The 21568-nt window shown below is 37.8% G+C and overlaps 1 protein-coding gene across 1 annotated transcript in view; it reads left to right on the top strand.

The window, feature by feature from the left end:
* Positions 1 to 2396: 2396 nt before the first annotated feature.
* The window catches only part of LOC143228869 (transient receptor potential cation channel subfamily M member-like 2), an 80756-nt gene continuing 61584 nt past the window's right edge, over positions 2397 to 21568 (top strand). The window contains exon 1 of the mRNA XM_076460280.1: positions 2397 to 2545. Within this exon, the coding sequence (XP_076316395.1) occupies positions 2474 to 2545 (72 nt within the window). The 5' untranslated portion in view covers positions 2397 to 2473. The remainder of the gene's footprint in view (positions 2546 to 21568) is intronic.

The raw sequence follows: 21568 nt of genomic DNA, 5'->3' as shown, positions 1-21568 counted from the left end.
GTTAAAGTATTTCTGTATAATTTATAATTGTTTTATAGTATTATATACTCTTCAAATCAAGAAACGCAAAAGGGATATTTATGTTATTTTAAAGAGAAATATATATAAGAACGTTACAAGCTCAGAGTATGTTAAGGCACTGATTGTCAGACCAAAATGACAATAAAAGTTGTGCACTTTGAAAACGGAGGAAAACATCGGATTTTTCGCCAAAACGCATGCGTGTCCAATAAGTTTGTTTGAGAGATCTGCATGTTCTGCAAGTGCAACATGTGCAAAATACCTACAAAAGTGACGGGTTCTCGGTTTCCATAGCTTAGTGTTAAGCCACCGACACGCAATACAGTTACGCCAAGACTGACTGAAGCACAACGCAACAACGCCATTGGTCGCTTGGAAGAAGGCGAATCTCGATCAGATGTTGCCAGAGCTGTGAATGTCCACCAAAGCACCATCACAAGGCTATGGAATCGTCACCAACAACATGGATCAACTCGTGACCGTCCACGATCTGGCAGACCTCGTGTGACCACGCCCGCACAAGATCGCTACATCCTGTTACGTCACCTTCGGGATAGGACCACCACTGCGACGTCTACTGCCTCAACCATACCAGGGCTGCGTGGGATTTCCGATCAGACCGTACGCAACCGTCTACGAGAGGCAGGAATCCGACCTCGACGTCCAGTCAGAGGCGTCATCCTCACCCAGCAACATCGTCAAGCACGGCTGCAGTGGACTCGGGCACATCGGGTATGGCCTCATCGACGATGGAGGCATGTTTGGTTCAGCGATGAACCACGTTTTATGCTTCGTAGGCAGGATGGAAGGACCCGTGTTTACCGTCGCCAAGGTGAACGTTTTGCAGCAAACTGTGCAGGATGTTGACAGATTTGGTGGTGGCAGCGTCATGATGTGGGCTGCCATCGCCTACAATGCCAGAACAAACCTTTTGCACATTCGAGGGAATCTTACGGCTCAACGATACGTCGACGAGATTTTTAGGCCCCATGTGCAACCCATCATGGTGAACGTCAACGACGTGTTTCAACATGACAACGCCCGTCCTCACACAGCCCGACTCACCACTGTCTTCTTGAGACACCACAACATCAACGTTCTTCCCTGGCCCTCCAGATCACCAGATTTAAACCCCATCGAACATCTTTGGGACGAGTTGGACCGACGTCTGCGACGGCGACAACCTCAACCGCAGACTCTACCTCAGCTTGCAGCAGCTTTGCAGACTGAGTGGACAGCCATTCCACAGGATGTGATTCGTCATCTCATCGCTTCCATGGGCAAGAGATGCCAAGCAGTTATTGATGCTCACGGGGGGCATACTCGTTATTGACGTTGAGTGACGTTAAACTTCACCTAGAGAGCGTGGACTTCGCCTTTGCAGACTTTGGATGTTTAGCAGTGAATGTGCAAAGTTTCACACATGTCATACACAACTACCCGGAATAAACTTGTTAACAATTTGTCTCATATTTTGCCTTTTGCGCTTCTTTTTTTGAAGAGTATATATATTTCACGTTATACCTTACATATTAATCGGTATGTACATGTATACAAACACACAAAAGGAAAATACTTTTATCTTTGACAATCATGCACTTTGTACTTTGTTGACGAATTGAATGGTTTTAAAATATTTTGTTTTAATTGCCTTTATAAAGTTGAAGTTTATTTTGAGTAATGGTTTCTTTTGGATCTACACTTGGTTTTGCTTTAAACACACACACTGACACATGTGTGTGGAGGAGTTATAATGTGACGATCAATCCCATTATTCGTTGGTTGAAGAGTTGGCAGTGGGTGGTGATGACTAGCTGCCTTCCCTCTAGTCTTACACTGCAAAATTAGGGACCGCTAGAGCAGATAGCACTCATGTAGGTTTGCGCGAAATTAGTTATTTTTTCTCAGTTTCTACACAGATAAACGTAAAATGTCTAATCCAATTCCAAGTTCGTGAAATTTATCAGTGTCTGTTCTCAGGCATGTTAACGTGCCAGTAAATCACGGGTTTTCTGAAATCTTAAATACCTGGCCTTGTTTCTTAAAGTTTATGGAAGTAAAAAGTTGCATGTGATAGTAGTACGGTTTTTAATGTGGCATATTTATGTGTTTATATTTTCTTAAACTAGTATTCTTTCACTATTTAAAAACAGAATCACCAGTGCAGTTTAACAAAATTATTTGTAAATAAACGGTGTAAAATCTCGAAAGTGAACTGTGAACGCGCCAATGGAGGTGCTATGAAGTATAATTCTGTGACAAATATCTGTGTAACACTGGTTTTTCGTTTTGTTTCTATGGCAACAATCGTTTAGCTTGTGTTTTCCCGCATGCGCAGCGAAGTTAACTATAAAGCAATAAATATGATAGATGCATCAATATTGTTGCGAAACACCCATGTCAGTGCATATAGAAGGATTTAGTGTCTTGGTCGAAATTATTATAGTTTAATATGTTCAGATTCTTCGGTCATTGTAGAGTATTTCCTTCTAACCAAGAAGACAGTGATAAAAGTGGTAAAAAGGTAAGCCAATAACACTAGTTAGCTTGTGTTTAGTGTTATTAACCATTCAGCGAATGTTCAATTTAAATCAAAACGTGGTCACTTGACTACTGCTTGAGTTTATTTCTTAATAAACTGTCAAATAAAACAAAGTTTTAAAGTGACAATTCTACTTTCTTTTCCCTCTTTATTTACTAATTTCTAAAGCAAAATTGTAATAACTGATATCTTACTTTTTTATTCTGTCTGTTGTATATCGTTTGATTTTTCTTCGTTTACAATTAAATAAAACAGGTTAAAGGTAATTGTAAAAAAATATCAGAAAATTTATCCTCATTTATCCTGGTGTCAAATCGTCATTATTGTTGTGTGTGTTGGTTAAAATATGTATTGTACCCACTGCGTTTGAAACAGAAATTAGCTAACACTAACATCAAATTTCTTGTTACAAGAATTATAGCCTACACCTGTCTTCATGGCGACATTTGGAAGTTATTGTTTTTTTCTTTTTAATTTTACATACTCGCCCTTCATGCAACAAATACCGTGTTTCTCCGATAATAAGACCTACCCATAAAATAAGACCTAGTGTGACTTTTGGGGATAGTTTTAATATAAGCCCTACCCTTAAAATAAGCCCTAGTTAAGAGTGGCAGGAAGAGGAAAGAAATAAAAAAAAATAATTTATTAATTAGTTTAATAGTTAGTTAATTAGTTTGTTTAAGTATTGATCAAATTGAGTTTCTGAATGTTTTTCGTAATTTCTATTTATTTAGAGGTCTTATAATTTTTACTTTGTAACTTCATTTTTTTAATATATCAAAATAAGACATCCCCCGAAAATAAGCCCTAGTGTCATATTTTGGAGTGAAAATTAATATAAGCCCTGTCTTATTTTCGGAGAAACACGGTAATTGCCGAAATTAGGTGTGATCCAAATAAAACGTGATCTATGACCTTGGTTATTCTATGTTTTAAACATTTTTATCGATGAAATGTTGATAATTATTTACGAAATAGCAAAAGGTAAAGAAATTAGATATATATATATGTAAAGGCCAACATGTGCAAATAAATGTAACGTGTTTTCTCTATCCACTTTATTTGATTAAGTACTTAGAGTAAATTTCAAGAGAAAATAGTCCTCCAAACAAAGGAAGGGGACATAAGCCACAACGTATACACCTTCAGAGAGAGAGAGATTTAACTCAGTGTCAACTCTCAGAGTCCTCCACTGGTACAGTGGTAAATCTACGGGTTTATTAGGCTTAAAATCAAGGGTTCCATTCCCCTCGGTGGACTCAGCAGATAACCCGATCTGGCTTTGCTGTAAGAAAACACACGCTCTCAAATTTGAGACTATTTGTTCAAAACAAGTATTGGAACATAGTAATCTTGTAATATACGTGACAGTTAGCTTTACGCAAACGGATTTATTCACAATAACAGTTAAAACATTACTGTCCATTTTTGGCAATTAAGACCTTTTCTAATGCAATATACAATTTTGTACACTGTATACAATTTTTTTATTGGCTTTGACCTTTTTCAAATAAATAGGACAAATTCTGTGTCTGTCTGTTCGTTCCAGCCTATGAATTCAAGGTACTTTTGTACCAAATCATTTGGATTGAGGGAGGTAAACAGTAGAACTCGATGCCGAAACGTATGTTTGTAATGTTTCATATTCGACTTCTTAAACCAAAACGGATTCTTGAATAAGTAATATATCAGGGAGCATTAGACCCTTGGTATGTGCCCTTCAATCTTCAAGATGCTTGGTCCATACATAATTGAGTTTTGTAGATTTTTAATTTTTGGAAAGTGTGTGTGTTTTCTTATAGCAAAGCCACATTGGGCTGTCTGCTGAGCCCACCCAGGGGAATCGAACCCCTGATTTTAGCGTTGTAATTGTTGGAAAGAAGTAGAGAACAAATACAACAATGACTACCTCCCTATGGTAATCCCCCGCTGGTACAGGGTAAGTCTTTGGATTTGCAACACTAAAACCAGGGGTTTGATTCCACTAGGTGGACTGAGACGATAGCCCGATGTGGCTTTACTATAACAAAATACACACACATCTTATGGTAAAGATATAAAAAACGTCTTAATGTGTATGTTGTTAACTTTAACAACTGATTAATTAATTTTTGTCGTTAATTGTTTCATTTTAATCAAAACACCAATTAATGTATTCGAAAATCTAAAATATTAAGTTGTTTCTTTTTTTTTTAGATTTGCGACTGTGTTATTCTGTTTGATTTTAACTGATTTCAAAGTGTATTAATGTAAGTGAAACACGTTTTCCTATGCTCTTCAGTATGTTGTAGTTATAGATTCGTGCTATATTTACGTATCTATTTATAGAAATGTGTTATAAGACACACGTAACTTTTTTTTTAACTGTGGGAAATTTCTGGTTTAATTCTTACTGTTTTTAGACCTTCTGGGCGAAGGTTTACTGCGCTCAAAGTAAAACTAGGGAGACTAAAACAGTATCTAGACGTTCGCTGTAAATAAATGTCCAGTGGAGAAGGTTAAAGGTTAACTTAGGGGTAGGTTTGCACGCTTTTTAAACGTTCTCTAGTGTGTGTGTGTGTGTGTGTGTGTGTGTGTGTGTATTACCCGACCTAAAACTGTTGCAATTATGCAAAAATACTTTTTTCCCAGATAGCCTAGTATGGCCAAGCGATTAGGGTGCTTGATCGCAATCTGAGGTCATGGGTTCGAATCCCTGTCCCAGCAAACATGCTCACTTTTTCAGGCGTGGGGGTACTGTAATGTGACAGTCAATCCCATTATTCATAGGTGAAAGAGTAGCCCAAGAGTTGACGGTGAGTGATGATAATTAGCTGCCTTTCGCTGATAAATTAGGGACGGCTAGCGTGAATAGCCTTCATGTATCTTAACGCGAAATTTCAAAACAAACTGACAACCGACAAGCGGTTACAGCTTTCACCTGAAACATAAAAATTAGTTTATGTATATATATCTAAAGAAACATGTAATCGGCTTTTCTTTCCATCTGAAACACTATTTTAATTTTGTTTTATATTGTTTCGTATTATAATTAATCTCGGACTAGACTCCGATTTATTATGTTACGTATACTACGTATTAAGATTTCAAATGGGTGGAAATTTTAATTTTTGTTTGGAACTGAGTTGATTAAATGCCAATATTTATCAAATTTATGTTATTTGTCAACAAGATTGATACACACAGTTTTCTCTCTTAACACAAATATATGTTAATATACAAAGATCAATATACTTCATAATAACGGTTATTACAAAGTTATTATACGTATTCACATATGTACAAGTTTCACAAACCAACAGACTATACCGAGTCTTCTTTCTGGTCTACAACTGAATATTTTATCGAAGGTCCAGGTCCACGAAGAGTAAAATAATTCTGAGTTGATACTATTACATCTCGCTTAAGCTAGCTAGTTGTCTTGGCTGGCCTCACACCGCTCACAAGCTAACTTTCTACCGATGAAGATATTTAGTGTCCTCGTAGAAATACTGACGTCCGAAGTTAATTCACTGAAATGTAATGTACGAAATCTGTAAACGTTCCTGTTCAAATTCTGTATGTTTCCAATTAATAAGCATTAACCACAAATATAGCTTCCGAGATTTATAGTATGCTGACTGTAGCTGGCCAACAATATTCTATTACTGGCTCTCGGCTAACTTTTGTATCCAAGGCGAGATTTTCGAACGTTCAACAATGTTCGAAGACACGCTAGTGTCTTTGTAATCCATATTTTGTTGATTCCTGTTCGCGAGAATTTTCTACAAATTTAGAGACCAGACAGTACTTGCGCAATACACATCCAGCAATATACGTCACGTATATCATACTGATACAAACGCGGGTATCAAAATAAATGTATAACCGTAAACCCGTTACAATATTGGGAGCCCAAAGATATACTGGCGTCCTCAGACATTATTGGTAGCTAGGCCCCCCTGTTCCTACTCCACTGATACCTGTAAAAAAATACGAATAATGTTCATAAAACGTTTTAAAAAGTTTTCGAGAGGGTCTTAGTGCCTTTAAATTTTCTGAATCAATGAAAGGTACCAAGCGACTAGTTTGACTGGGAAAATGCCCAATACTTTTTATACAGGTTGCAAGCTTACGATGTATCCAGATATCGTAGCGTAATGAGATTCATGCATAATTACAGAAGAAAAGTCATATATTTTACGAAAGTATTAATCAGTGGGCTTCAGTTTACAATCAAGACGTTTGAGAAACATTTGTTTTGTTGTTCAAATGCAAGTGCAAAAAAAGTGAATTTATACGCCATTAGGTAAGCACAGTTTTCCAGAAAAGGGGACACCTAGAAGTTTCGCCTGTTTTAACCACTCGCATCATTCTACAGTAGTGTGTTATCTGTCAGTTAGACAGCATATACTAAAATGACGTCGCATAAGGGATGTTTAACATTGCAACATGTACTGTCAGTAAAACGCGCGCAGACCATGAATGACGCGAATATTTATGCATCCTGTAAGCTACAACACGACATGACATAAGGATTTCAAAAACAATAATTGATATTCATAATTATGGTTTTATTTACCCTTGAAACCGAAAACTTTCGGTGACCCTGAAGAAGTGCATCTTGTTAATGTTATGAAACCTTCACGTAAAAAGTCTTGAATAAATAGTTGATTTAGTTTATAAACGTGTATATTCTATTTACTTGTTTAAGCGCTAAGCCACACAATGAATTATGTGGAGCATCTCGAAACCCGGTTTCTAGCGTTAATAAATCTGCAAGCTTATTAGTGTTCTACTGAACACTTGTAAGCTACACTTTTTACAGGTTCGACACCGCTTATAAAGAAGGAAAACGGTCCATTTCATCAACCCCCGCTAGTACAGCGGTAAGGCTACGGATTTACAACGCTAAAATCAGGGGTTCAATTCCCCTTAGTGGACTCAGCAAATAGCCTCATGTGGCTTTGCTATAAGAAAAACGCACACACATACATCTCAGTACTTCGTGATTCTTGATAAAGGACAATATTCAGACGTGAAAATAACGTCTTTTCTCAAAGGTATTAATACTTTAAAGAAAGTGATTATAACTGAAATCGAACGTGACATCATGCTCACTGAGGAATGTCGTACGTGAGCCATATGAACATCTGTAACACTACGTTTGGAGATAAATAAACAGCTGCACGTTTAGAAACTTACACGTTAATCAAAAACAAAACTGACATCCGTTTCATTTGCCAGCCTACCGACGAAAATATGCTTTATTTGAGAAAGCAAAACAAGACATTTAATCTGGTTTCAACTAGATTCAAAGGAGTGCTTCCACCCAAATATAGATAAAACTATTATAAACTTACTAAAGACAAGTGTTGTGGCAATCTTTTTTTTTATCTTACTTGATAAAGTTTCGTAGAGACAAATTATCCACACCTTTTTTTCTTTTGCTTTTATTTACCTAAAGGTTTCCCGAGCGCGTTCTTTTCGCGTATTTCCGTAGCAGGAGTTTCTTGCCACGTAGCTGTTGTTTTGAATCAAGTACAAAGCTACACAATGGACTATCTGTGCTCTGCCCACCATGGGTATCGAAATCCGAATTTTACCGTTGTAAGTCCGCAGACATACCGCTGAATCACTGGGGGGGGCATGTTTAATGTTTCTTTCCATACATATATTTATATATGGTGTTTCTTGCCATACAGAAAACATTGGTTTGAATTTCGCGCAAAGGTACACGAGGACCATCTGCCCTAGCCTTCCCTAAATTTGCAGTGTAAGACTAGAGGGAAGGCAGCTAGTCATCACCACCCACCGCCAACTCTTGGCTACTCTTTTACTAACGAATAGTGGGATTGACAGTCACATTATAACGTACCCACGGCTGAAAGGGCGAGCATGTTTGGCGCGACGGGGATGCGAACCCGCGACCCTCGGATTACGAGTCGAACGCCTTAACCCACCTAGCCATGCCGGGCCGTCAGCAGTGTGAGACAATCGAATTAGCTAGCGAACTCGAGGTGCAATAATGTATACTCAGTATTCATTTATCGTCAGTCTGTGGACTTATAACGCTAAAAACCGGGTTTCGATACCCGTGGTGGGCAGAGCACAGATAGCCCATTGTGTAGCTTTGTGCTTAATTAAAAAAAACAACAAAAAAAAACAACGATAAAATATGCAGTTCTAGACCAGATATAAGAGTCTATAATGTCTGTGTGTTTCTAAAACTGTTGTACGTAATTCATTATTAGTAATAACCGTTGTTATAAATTGTATTATTTTTTGTTTGTATTTTAAAATATATTTGTGTAAAAACAAGAAATTTGTAGGTTTCAGTCTTGTTGGCAAACATTATAAATTTCATATGTATTAATAGTTAATTAACTTCTAAATTCAAATTCAAGTTTCGGGTTATTTTAAATAGTAATACATGACGTATGTCACATAATAAATCGGAGACTCGTCCGAGATAAATTATAATACGTAAGGCGTGGTATCACACTGGTTTATCTAAGAGTAAGCCGCCAAAAAATGGATTATCTACCCTTAATTGGGTTTAACCTGTTCATTGCCGTAGATGAGATAGCTCGTTCAAGCCGATCGGTAACACAGTGCCACGGACGAGCTAATTCGTTCTCAATAATACCTAACTTTAACGCTAGATGGCAGCACCATACATGCATTTGACCTACTTACAAATTGTTTCACTTTCGATCCAAAATGGCGTCACGAAAAAGTTACAAAATGAAGAAGCATTAAAGTTGTATTGTAGCAGCTGAAACACGTGGCAGTCAACAGGTTAAAGAAAGAAAGTTGTTTGTTTCTTTCAGAATGATGCCACGTTGAGGTATCTATTCTGTCCTCGGCGAGGAATCGAATACTGCACGTCTTACTGACGTCATCACAGTACAAATTGCAAAGCTAAGTGTCACTTATGTGACGACAGTTTAGTGTCTACTGAATGACTGACTGACATAACAATCACACTACTTTATACTGGTACGAATGGCTAAAACAGGAGATTCCTCCTGATGACTTTCGGCCCTCTTTGGGGGACATGAACAAAGTGAAAGCTGAAACAAAATTGGGTATAGATTAATGTTAATTTCCTATGAGAGTAAAACTAGAAATCAAGCTGGTAACGGTTATTGCTAATTAAATATATTTTTTCTTACGCCCTCACTTATAACCAATAGAATGCATGGTTTCGTCAGTTGGGTACCCTTACTGTTGAATATATCTTTACCCATACCTTTATTTAAACATTAATGGTCGCCAACAAAGTTATTATTACTAACTCAATAAATTATAGCTCGTTCATTAAAGTTTGGATCTTAACTGGATTTAAACTCTGCACCAGTCCGACATGGCCAGGTGGTTAAGGCATTCGACTCGTAATCCGAGCAGTGCGGGTTTGAATCCCTGTTGCACAAAACGTGCTCGCCCTTTCAGCCGTGCGGTCGTTACATTGTTACGGTCAATCCCACTATTCGTTGGTAAAAGAGTAGCCCAAGAGTTGGCGGTGGGTGGTGATGACTAGCTGCCTTCTCTCTAGTCTTACACTACTCACAAATTAGTGACGGATATGTCATCTTCAATAATAAGAGAAGCACGACATGGCCAGGTGTTTAGGACGCTCGACTCGTAATCTGAGAGTTGCGAGTTCGAATCCCTGTCACACTTAACATGCTCGCCTCTTCAGCCGTGGGAGCGTTCAAATGTTACGGTCAATTCCACTATTTGTTGATAAAAGAGTAGCCCAAGAATTAGCAGTGGGTGGTGGTAACAAGCTGCCTTCCCTGTGGTCTTACACTGATGAATTAGGGATGGCTTTGAGGATAGTCCTCGTGCATTTTTTCGCGAGATTCAAAAACAGACTCTGTAGTGTATTTTTATAAATATATAATTTTTGTTCAGAAAAAGTACGAACGTTTTTTTTAAAAATTAGAACTACACATCAACAGTCAAACTTCACGTCACAAGTTTGTGACGTCATAATTGATTCTGAAAACAATACAAGTGCCAATATATTTACGAAAGTTTAATAGTTTCGTAAATCCATTGATGACACAGTGTGTAACGCATCTTGATCATAATTTTGTGGAACAGTTGGACGGATCGATTTTGTTTTGTCGAGTTCGTCTATGACATAACCTCTGAAACACCGTGCAACATCTGCTCACCTGGTTAATCACGGATATTAATTCTTTTGTGTGAGTTCAGCACTGTATTAATGAAGTAAGTTTACGTCACAGAAAGTCGTAATTTTGCTGATAGAAAGAATGATGTTAGGCACATGACAGGCAGTTCAACTAGCACGTGTTTAGCGTCGCCCTCCCAGCTGTGGGGGTGTATAATGTGACGGTCAATCCCACTATTCGTTGGTAAAAGAGTAGCCCAAGAGTTGGCGGTGGGTGGTGATGACTAGGTGCCTTCCATCTGGTCTTTTACTGCTAAATTAGGGACGGTTAGTGCAGATAGCCCTCGTATAGGTCTGTTCGAACATCCAAACAAACCAAAACTTACAGTTCCTCTCGGGGGTTACCAAATACCCAGAGAAAAAAGTGGGACTTTTTTTTCTGATATAGAGGAAAACTATAATAGACGGGGGTAGTTTGAATTACAATAACGATCTGATGATTGTTGCATCGTGTTTTAAAACCATGGACAAAAATCTGTCAAAACTTCATATGTACATAGTTAAAAATAAGAAACAACAATGAAATGTGCAACTAAGTTTTGAACCTTGTCACCCTTAAAACTTAATCGGAGTTTATAAGCGTGCGACCTTTGGGATGGTCAAGTGTTGGGGGGTTCTTCCTTCTCCTTCCTTAACGAGTTGTTTCTGGACACTGATTACTTGGTAATGTACTCTGTGTTTTTTTGTTTGTTTTGAAGTTAGCACAAAACAACACAATGGGCTATCTGTGTTCTGCCCACCACGGGTATCGAAGCTCGGATTCTAGCGTTGTAAGTCCTCATACGTACAGCTGTGCCACTGGGGAGCTTATCCCGTGCCTTGCCTCACGTGCTTATTCTTTTAGGTCATTTAAGGGGTGTTATTATCTTGTGCACTAACATCACATCTTAATTTTGTCTTATTGCACGTGCAGTCCAGTGTTTACTATTCAGGTCCAAATTTTCCTCGTGTATATTCACGCACACACATACACATAGAATTAAACCTATTTTAACATCAATATCCTTTAAAAACAGAACTCTATCAGGTAGTCAGTTTGTTTACCATTAGGTGGCCTTCTAAGTTTGTTTGTTTTTTCAATTTTCACGCAAAGCTACACCAGGGCTATCAGCGCTAGATGTCCATAATTTTGCAGTGTAAGACTATAGGGAAAGCAGCCAGTCATCGCCACCCACCGCCAACTCTTGGGCTATTCTTTTACCAGCGAATAATGAGATTGACCGTCACTTTATAACGCTCCCACGGCTGAAAGGACGAGCATGTTTAGTAGGACGAGGATTCAAACCCGTGACCCTCGGATTACGAGTTGATTGCCCTAACCACCTGGTCATGCTGGGCCGGTCTTCTTATTAACAATAAAGGAGAAATATTCTGACCATAGGTTCGTCACTTATGATGTAGTTAACCTGATTAAAAGTTTCGTCTATTTTAACTAAAGTATTCCATCGACTTTAGTACGAGTCTTTCTAGCAAGTACGGGATATTTGACTACTGGTGTATGTTTTTATCTTGGATCTCCATAAGTCTTTGTTAGTTTATGGGCCCGGTATGGCCAGGTGGTTATAGTACTCGACTCACAATCCGAGGGTTGCGGGTTCGAATCTCTGTCACACCAAACATGCTCGCCTTTTTTCGTATGTGCGTTATAATGTGAAGGTTCATCCCACTATTCGTTGGTAAAAGAGTAGCCCAAGAGTTGGCGGTGGGTGGTGATGACTAGCTGCCTTCCCTCTACTCTTACAATGCAAAATTAGGGACGGCTAGCGCAGATAGCCCTTGTGTAGCTTTGCGCGAAATTCAAAAATAAACAAACAAACAACAAACTCTCAGAGGCATTGTGGTTATATACATGAAAACAGTGGACGACCAGTTATCTCTCTCTGTGGATCACCTAATTCTGAGATGAAGAACTCTGACTAAGTGATTTTGTGTTGACTCCGATGTTTGCATTGTCCAAGAAAGCGAATAATTATGTGCTGCAGCCCTTTTGGAAACATTTGATATTTTAATCTGTTATGTTAGACTCTGCTGCCTTCCAGACATCGAGAAAACATGAGACAGCACACTCTTTTTTTGTTCAGACTGTTAATGATTTCTTGTGATCTGTTGTTTGTTGTGATTTTCGAAAAACCATTTTAAAGTTCTCGTAGTTTACTTGTTTTTTGTTGGTTTTTTTGTATAAACCAATAATCTACTGTTTAATACGCCACTCAGTGTCACAGTCTGCGGACTCACTCCGCTGGAGAGCCCTTGCTATTACAGTTGTAAGTCTACGGATTTACAACGCTAAAATCAGGGGTTAGATTCCTCTCGATGGGCTCAGCAGATAGCTCGATATGGCTTTACTATAAGAGAAACACACACACACTCCGCTAAAACCAGGTTTCGATACCCGTTGTGGGCAAAGCATAGATAGCCTATTGTGTAGCTCTGTGTTTAATACCAAATAATTTTACTATAAACGTTGTAAGGCTGATGGCTCTGTAGGTACCTGGATTTTTTGCTGATTATCTTACCATCTGGAACATAAGAACACCACCCTGTTTCCAAGTGGCTGCCATATAGCATGTTTTCAATAAGCGTTTGAGTAGTGTTGTTAGAGGCTTTGTTCTTTAATATAAATAGTACGCTTTGTTTCCTGTCCTATCCTGGAGCTTTGTTTTTCACTTGGTTTATTGTTTCTTGTACCTCTCACACTCTGATGGGTTAAGTTAGTTATTGTGGGAAAAGATCTTGTTTGTTAGTTTGTGTATGTTTTTTTTTTGTCGTTAAAGAGGGTGTGAATAGGCGTTTGATTGTGTTTACGTTTAGTTTGCTTTTGAAATGATTGTCTGTATTAGGTTCGTTTGTTGTCTTTTTCGCGGCTTGGCAAGAATTCAAGTTTCAATTCCTGTGACCACGTAATAACAGGTTAGATTAAGAAAACACTGTACTGTGCGATTTGTCAAGAGATGGTTTCCAAGTGCTTTATAACTACAAACTGTACATATCACACGCACACAGAAGTACAGAGAAACTGGGACAGTTTAACACTTTTACCGTTTGCGACTGAGACAGAAAGAAAAACGAAAAATTCCTTTACTGGTTGCGATTGAAACAAAAAGACAAAGAACAAAACAGGGACAGTTTAACACTTTTACTGCTTGCGATTGAAACAGAAATAAAACAAAACAAGGACGGTTTAACACTTTTACTGCTTGCGATTGAAACAGAAAGAAAAAACAGGGACAGTTTAACACTTTTACTGCTTGCGATTGAAACAGAAAGAAAACAAAAGAGGAACAGTTTAAGACCTTTAATGTTTACGTTTTTCATAATTTCAAAGTTAATTACTGCGAATAACCAGTTTTTGATTAAAACTTGAACTGTTGTTATGGTACATTTGTCCCTTTATAGACATGTACACGTTTAGAAAACAATAATTTGGAACAACCTATTTGATTAATTATGTTGCATTTTAGCTTCAACTGGTCACACCCTTGAAAGTTACTCTATTACAATATATGAAAACCTAAATCATGCAATTTTATAGTACTCGGTGTGGCTCAACGAGGGCTTATAACGTTAACAATGGACTCCACACTTAACAACAAACGTGTGTGTGTGTACAATAGTGGATTTAAGATTGTGTGGGCCTAGTGGCTAATAGTGTTTGTAAGTTCTATATTCCACGTCATTTTACATTGAATAAAATTATCAATGAACCCCTATTACGACCTTGGGTCCTGGGGCAGAGCCCTTTCTAGCTCCTGCCTAAATACATCACTGGATATATTATTGAAAACTTTAACTTGTGTTAAAAGAGGCCCGTTTCTTAACAGTGGAGTTTTGGGCCCCAATCCTTCTTATGACAGCATTTTAGGTTGGTCTTTAACCGTACATAAAAAAACACGTTTACGTGTTTTGTTTTTATCTATACGCGCGCCACCTATATGACATTGGTTATTTCAGCCGGACTAGCACAAATGATCCATATTCAACATGGTTTCATTATTCCTGATAAGACTTTTCATTAATGTTTATTCATGGTTTGGTTATTACTTTCGGAGTATGCAATCTGTGCAAACTTCATATTCACAGGTAACATTCTTGTGGGTATAACAGTAAAATACGACCAAAGTAAATCTTAATCATTTATTGTGTTCGATTAAAAATCTTCGCTCTTCGATATCGCTAGTGTTCTACATATTTTTGAAAGTACCTACACGTTCGTTACGTTGGAAACGGTCTGAGCTTTAAAGGTGTGGAAGATGGATAGCGAAAGCTTGCGCAAACGCCAGTTATTACCGGTGGAAACTGGTATAGCGTGAACGCAGTATTTCCTCAAATAATCACGAGGTGCGGACGGGTGTGACACAGTATATTCATGGAAAAAAGAAACCGTACAATTATTTATTGTGTGTGAGTGTATGTTTAGTTGTTAGAATTCTTAGAAATGCCTCAATGTTCCATACAGTTAACTGTAACTATATCTTTAATAAACTGTACTTGTACAGTAATTTTTTTAAAACATAGTACATGTTTTAGGCTTAGCATGAACGTTTCAACATTATACTGCCTTCTACTCATCCATTACCTTCTGCTCTTACAGACTCAGACCCGGCATGGCTAAGTGATTAAGGCGGTCGACTCGCAATTTGAGGATCGCGGGTTCGAATCACTGTCACACTAAATATGCTCACCATTTCAGCCGTAGAGACGATATAACATCATGATCAATCCCACTATTCGTTGGTAAAAGAGTAGCCTAAGATCTGGCAGAGGGTGGTGATGTCAAGTTGCCTTCCCTCTAGTCTTACACTACTAAATAGGGACGGCTAGTGATGATAGCCTTCGTGTACCTTCGTGAAATTCAAACCAATGATTTCTGTATGGCAAGAAACACCATATATATTATATATGAATGGCAAACTACTCCAGACTGCCCCATTGGCAAAATTTTTAGGTCTGACCTATGATTCAAAAAAGGTTAGGTCTGGCGAAGAACTAACTATATTAGGAGTCTAACTGGTAAAAACAGTGGAGCATCTACAGATAATATACTAAAAATCTATAAAACATATATTAGACCTGTAATAGATTATGCAGCTCCAGCATGGATAACTGTAAGCAATAAAATAATTAAAACCAAACTACAAACAATCCAAAACACACTCCTCACAACTGCATACAGAGTTCCAAGAACTATATCATCTCAGTTCATTCACAAATACTCGAACATACCAACCATACCAGATAGACTCCTACATATTACAATAATGTACTTTAATAAGAATTGGATGAAAAATGAATTACTATGCGAACTAGACAGTTACCTCATACATGATGAAGCTAGCCCTAAATATCTCTCAGTTAATTTATATTTTAAATATAAACATAAATAAAAATATATGTAAAAATAATAATAATAATAATAAAATATATACATATATATATATGTATTAAACAATAAAAATTCCACCAACAAACTTGACATTCTGCTGATAGAACAAAATAATCACTATATACGAGCCACAATACATGGACATTGTCCTGAAAAGGATCAAAATAATATTCAGTTCTACAGTTATAAATACCAATCGTCAAGAACATAAGTACGGGGATGAGGAAGAGGTCATAGAGAACCTGACCCTCCAGGGTGTGAACTTTTATTACCCAAACACCGACAGAGAATCGAACGAAAGAAACACCATATATAAATATATGTATAGAAAGAAACATTAATCATGCTCCCCAGTGGTTCAGCGGTATGTCTGTGGACTTACAACGCTAAAATCCGGGTTTCGATACCCGTGGTGGGCAAAGCCCAAATGGTAGCCCATTGTGTAGCTTTGTACAAGTTTCAAATCAAACTGATTTTCAATGTCTCTCATTTTCAGTCAACTATGTGCCACATTTTTTTGTAGTTTTTAGATGTGCCACGTCTTTTTGTACTTTTAGGTGTGCCACGTCTTTTTGTAGTTTTTAGGTGTGCCACATCTTTGCAGTTTTTAGATGTGCCACGTCTCTTTTTTGTAGTTTTTAGGTGTACCACGTCTTTTTTGTAGTTTTTAGGTGTGGCACGTCATTTTTGTAGTTTCAGGTTACCACGTCCTTTTGTAGTTTTAGGTGTACCACGTCTTTTTTGTAGTTTTTAGGTGTGGCACGTCATTTTTGTAGTTTTCAGGTGTACCACGTCTCTTTTGTAGTTTTAGGTGTGCCACATCTTTTGTAGTTTTTAGGTGTACCTTATCTTTTTGTAGTTTTTAGGTGTGCCACGTCTTTTTTGTAGTTTTCAGGTGTACCACGTCTTTTTTGTAGTTTTCAGGTGTACCACGTCTTTTTTGTGGTTTTAGGTGTGCCACATCTTTTTTGTAGTTTTTAGGTGTGTCACGTCTTTTTTGTATTTTTCAGGTGTACCACGTCTTTTTTGTAGTTTTTAGGTGTGTCACGTCTTTTTTGTAGTTTTTAGGTGTACCACGTCTTTTTTGTAGTTTTTAGGTGTGTCACGTCTTTTTTGTAGTTTTAGGTGTGCCACATCTTTTTTGTAGTTTTTAGGTGTGCCACGTCTTTTTTATAGTTTTTAGGTGTACCACGTCTTTTTTGTAGTTTTTAGGTGTGTCACGTCTTTTATTTTGTGTTTTCAGGTGTGCCGTGGGGGATGGCGGGAGTCATCAATTTATAATTTAAATTACTGTCTTACTTACTGACTCTTCTCATCTGCACATCGGTATGTCTGCGGACTTACACCACCAGAAACCGAGTTTCGATACCCGTGGTGAGCAGAACACAGATAATCCACTGTGTACCTGTTTGCTCATTTCTAATATATGGATATTTACAGTGTTAAAATAAATGTACATTTCTAGTCCGCTTATTACAGATTGTGATAACTGAAAGTCATTCACATTTTTCACGGCCTTAAGTGTTGTCATATAAAACAGGTAGTGACATACGACCCATTTCTCTTTCTCGCACTTGTATCGTTATACGAGAGGAAAGGTTGTTTCAGAATTTCGCGCACAGCTGCACGAGGGCTATCTGTGCTAGCCGTCCCTAATTTAGTAGTGTAAGACTAGAGCGAAGGCAGCTAGTCATCACCACCCACCGCCAACTCTTGGGCTACTCTTTCACCAACGAATAGTGGGATTGATGGTCACATTATAACGCCCCCACGGCTGGGAGGGCGAGCATGTTTAGCGCGACGGGGATGCGAACCTGCGACCCTCAGATTACGAGTCGCACGCCTGAACACGCTTAGCCATCCCGGATCACAAAGAACAAAGCCAATATTATTGTACTAACACTATATAATACACTTCAGCAAACGACTCACAAAGCCATGAGTCAATCTGTAAAATATCGAATTTCTAACTTACGTAATATATTCAGATAACGTGTAAAATAAGTAACAAAATATGGACAGAATTTGGGAGAGGGACAGTTTGTTTGTTTGTTTTGGAATTTCGCACAAAGCTACTCGAGGGCTATCTGTGCTAGCCGTCCCTAATTTAGCAGTGTAAGACTAGAGGGAAGGCAGCTAGTCATCACCACCCACCGCCAACTCTTGGGCTACACTTTTACCAAAGAATAGTGGGATTGACCGTCACATAATAACGCCCCACGGCTGAAAGGGCGAGCATGTTGATGCGACGGGGATTCGAATCCGCGACCTTCAAATGACGAGTCGAATGCTTTAACCCACCTGGCCATCCCGGGTCCCAAGAGCTGTTCTAAAATATATAAATTTTATTGTCGCAGGATATTGATTTTAATAGGAAGTCGTCTAACGGTTTCAAATAAAACGTTGTGTTCAACAGACGATAAAAAAAAAAAACGAAATGAGTCATCAGTTAACACTATTTTGCACGTGCATGTTTTTTTGTTCAATTGTTATGATTTTATTTTTGTAGCGACAAGCAGCTGCAGCAAGTACAGACGTGCTGAATAACCCTGCATTTTCATTTAATGTTCCTGCCATTACTAACGGATACGAGCCCCGGCATGGCCAGGTGGGTTAAAGCACTCGACTCGTAATGTGAGGGTCGCAGGTTCGAATCTCCGTTGCACCAAACGTGCTTGCCCTTTCAGCTGTGAGGGCGTTATAATGTGACGGTCAATCCCACCATTCGTTGGTAAAAGAGTTGACGGTGGGTGGTGATGATTAGGTGCCTTCCCTCTAGTCTTACACTGATAAATTAGGGACGGCTAGCGCTGATAGCTCTCTTGTAGCTTTGCGCGAAATTCAAAACAAACAAATAAACAAACTCGTATAGGCTAATTTTTATAGGCTGAAGTTTGGATAGAATTTTGTAGTTTGTGTTATTGTTTTTGTGTTATGTTTAACTAGGCTGGACATGCGTATTCTATTATAGGTCTAATGTATGTTTTGTAGATTTTTATTATATTATCAGGTGATGTAACTTGATTTGTACCTGAAAGACTTCTTGCATAATTTTTTCCCTTTTTACAGATTCTAGTCAGAATATTGTTAGTATGCTGTGTCCACGTTAACTTGGTATCATAAGTTAATCCTAAAATTTTAACCGAGATAGCAGTCTGTAAAAGTGATCCGTTCATGTATAACTCTGGTGGATCGTTTTTCAGTTTATTTAATCTGCTGAATAATATCACTTGGGTTTTCGGAATATTGATTTTAATTCTGTATTTCTGGCAGTGTTCTTCCAAGTTGGACAGTTTAGAGGTTTGATGCTGCTATTGAACGAGTGGGGGCGCTTTTCCATTTCGCTACATCGTCAGCAAACTGTGATGCAAAACCCAAATTTAGGTCCGACAGTGGCATATTACTCACATACATGATAATTAAGATAGAGCTAACTAACCCATCCTTATGGGACACCTGCCTTAGGCAAAAAGGACTCTGAGTGGGACCCATTCACATCTACTTTACTGGTTCTATTTTCCAGGAAGTTAAATAGCCAGCTAATAATTCCCTGAGGTAAATCCATTTCCGTTAACCGTTTAAGAAATATAAATCAAGCTGGCCACCATGTAGTAGACGCGTAAAACTAGTTTAAGTTTTTTAGTATTATTATTATTTTATTTTTCCGATGAATATATATGGAAAAAGGAAATATAATATAACATAATATAATATAATATATATATGGAAAAAGGAAATATAATATAATATAACATAATATAATATAATATATATATGGAAAAAGGAAATATAATATAATATAACATAATATAATATAATATATATATGGAAAAAGGAAATATAATATAATATAACATAATATAATATAATATATATATGGAAAAAGGAAATATAATATATATATATATGGAAAAAGGAAATATAATATAATATAACATAATATAATATATATATATATGGAAAAAGGAAATATAATATAATATAACATAATATAATATATATATATATGGAAAAAGGAAATATAATATAATATAACATAATATAATATATATATATATGGAAAAAGGAAATATAATATAATATAACATAATATAATATATATATATATGGAAAAAGGAAATATAATATATACATATATATATAAGAATAAAAGAAAAATAATAATAAATTGATAAAGGAGGGAAATAGGGCAAATGAAGACAATACATGGAACATGCCTCGAAAAGTACTGTGGAATACTCTGGCCCAAAGGCACTGCAACAACAACATAATATTAGCCGACATGAAAGCTAGGGATGGAGGAAGAGGTCTTGTGCACCTGACCCTCCTGGGTGTTTAAAAATTCAACATACCCACAAAGAAGTAGCGAGCGAACAAAGGATAATCTGGTAGCAGCTGCAACGTGACTAAGAAACGGGAAGATAGATTCAGTTGCACCTGACCACCAGCTCTAAGTTCGACATAGCAGCTACTACGTGACTAACTGACGGGGAGATAGATTCAGTTGCACCTTACCACCAGCTCTACGTTTGACATAGCAGCTCCGACGTGACTAACTGACGGGGAGATAGATTCAGTTGCACCTGACCACCAGCTGTAAGTTCGACATAGCAGCTCCGATGTGACTAACTGACGAGGAGATAGATTCAGTTGCACCTGACCACCAGCTGTAAGTTCGACATAGCAGCTACTACGTGACTAACAAACGAGGTGATAGATTCAGTTGCACCTGACCACCAGCTGTAAGTTCGACATAGCAGCTCCGACGTGACTAACCAATCTAAAGCCAACTTCTCCCTTTTGGGCTTGAGAGAAAACCAGGTGCGCTCAGAAACTTTTGTTTGTCTTTAGTCCCATTGGCGGAATTAGAGTTTGGTTCTACTGGGGACAAAAATTTAAATCGTTAAGTAGGTACGACGCTTTCCGGATCACTTGAGATAATTAACAGGCTGAGAAATCAACATTAGCATCATGTGATGTTCGGGAAAAACTGTGAGCGAGACGAGAGGGGAGGAGGAGAGAAAACATGGCTGTGTAGGGGAGGGGCAGCTTGACCCGTAGATGGTTGTGGTAAGGTAACAAGTTCAAAGGTTAAGGATATTTACAAATTTATAAGTTGTGTAGTGGAAAGTGGTCGGCTCGACCTTGACTTCAGATTAAACTCTTAACATGAACATTATTTTAAACTTTACGCTGTAATTATTGAATTTATTGACTAAGCATGACATGAAACCTTTTCAGGATCTAACAGTTCAAGATCAATCATTTTACTGGGAGGTTGGGGGAACTGGAGTACCCAGGGAAAAACCCAAATTCACGGCCAGGGCTGCGAATAAGATATCCTGACAGCCTGGAGATGATTGTAAGGCATGGTTAGTACATACAAGACTCTAAACACCTCTAAGAAAGAGAAGATTGTGAGAAAGATAGAAATGAT

The sequence above is a fragment of the Tachypleus tridentatus genome, chromosome 10 (assembly GCF_004210375.1).
Source record: "Tachypleus tridentatus isolate NWPU-2018 chromosome 10, ASM421037v1, whole genome shotgun sequence".
Taxonomy (NCBI): Eukaryota; Metazoa; Arthropoda; class Merostomata; order Xiphosura; family Limulidae; genus Tachypleus; species Tachypleus tridentatus.
The sequence above is the reverse complement of the archived record's forward strand: the minus strand, read 5'-3'. Positions and strand labels throughout refer to the sequence as shown.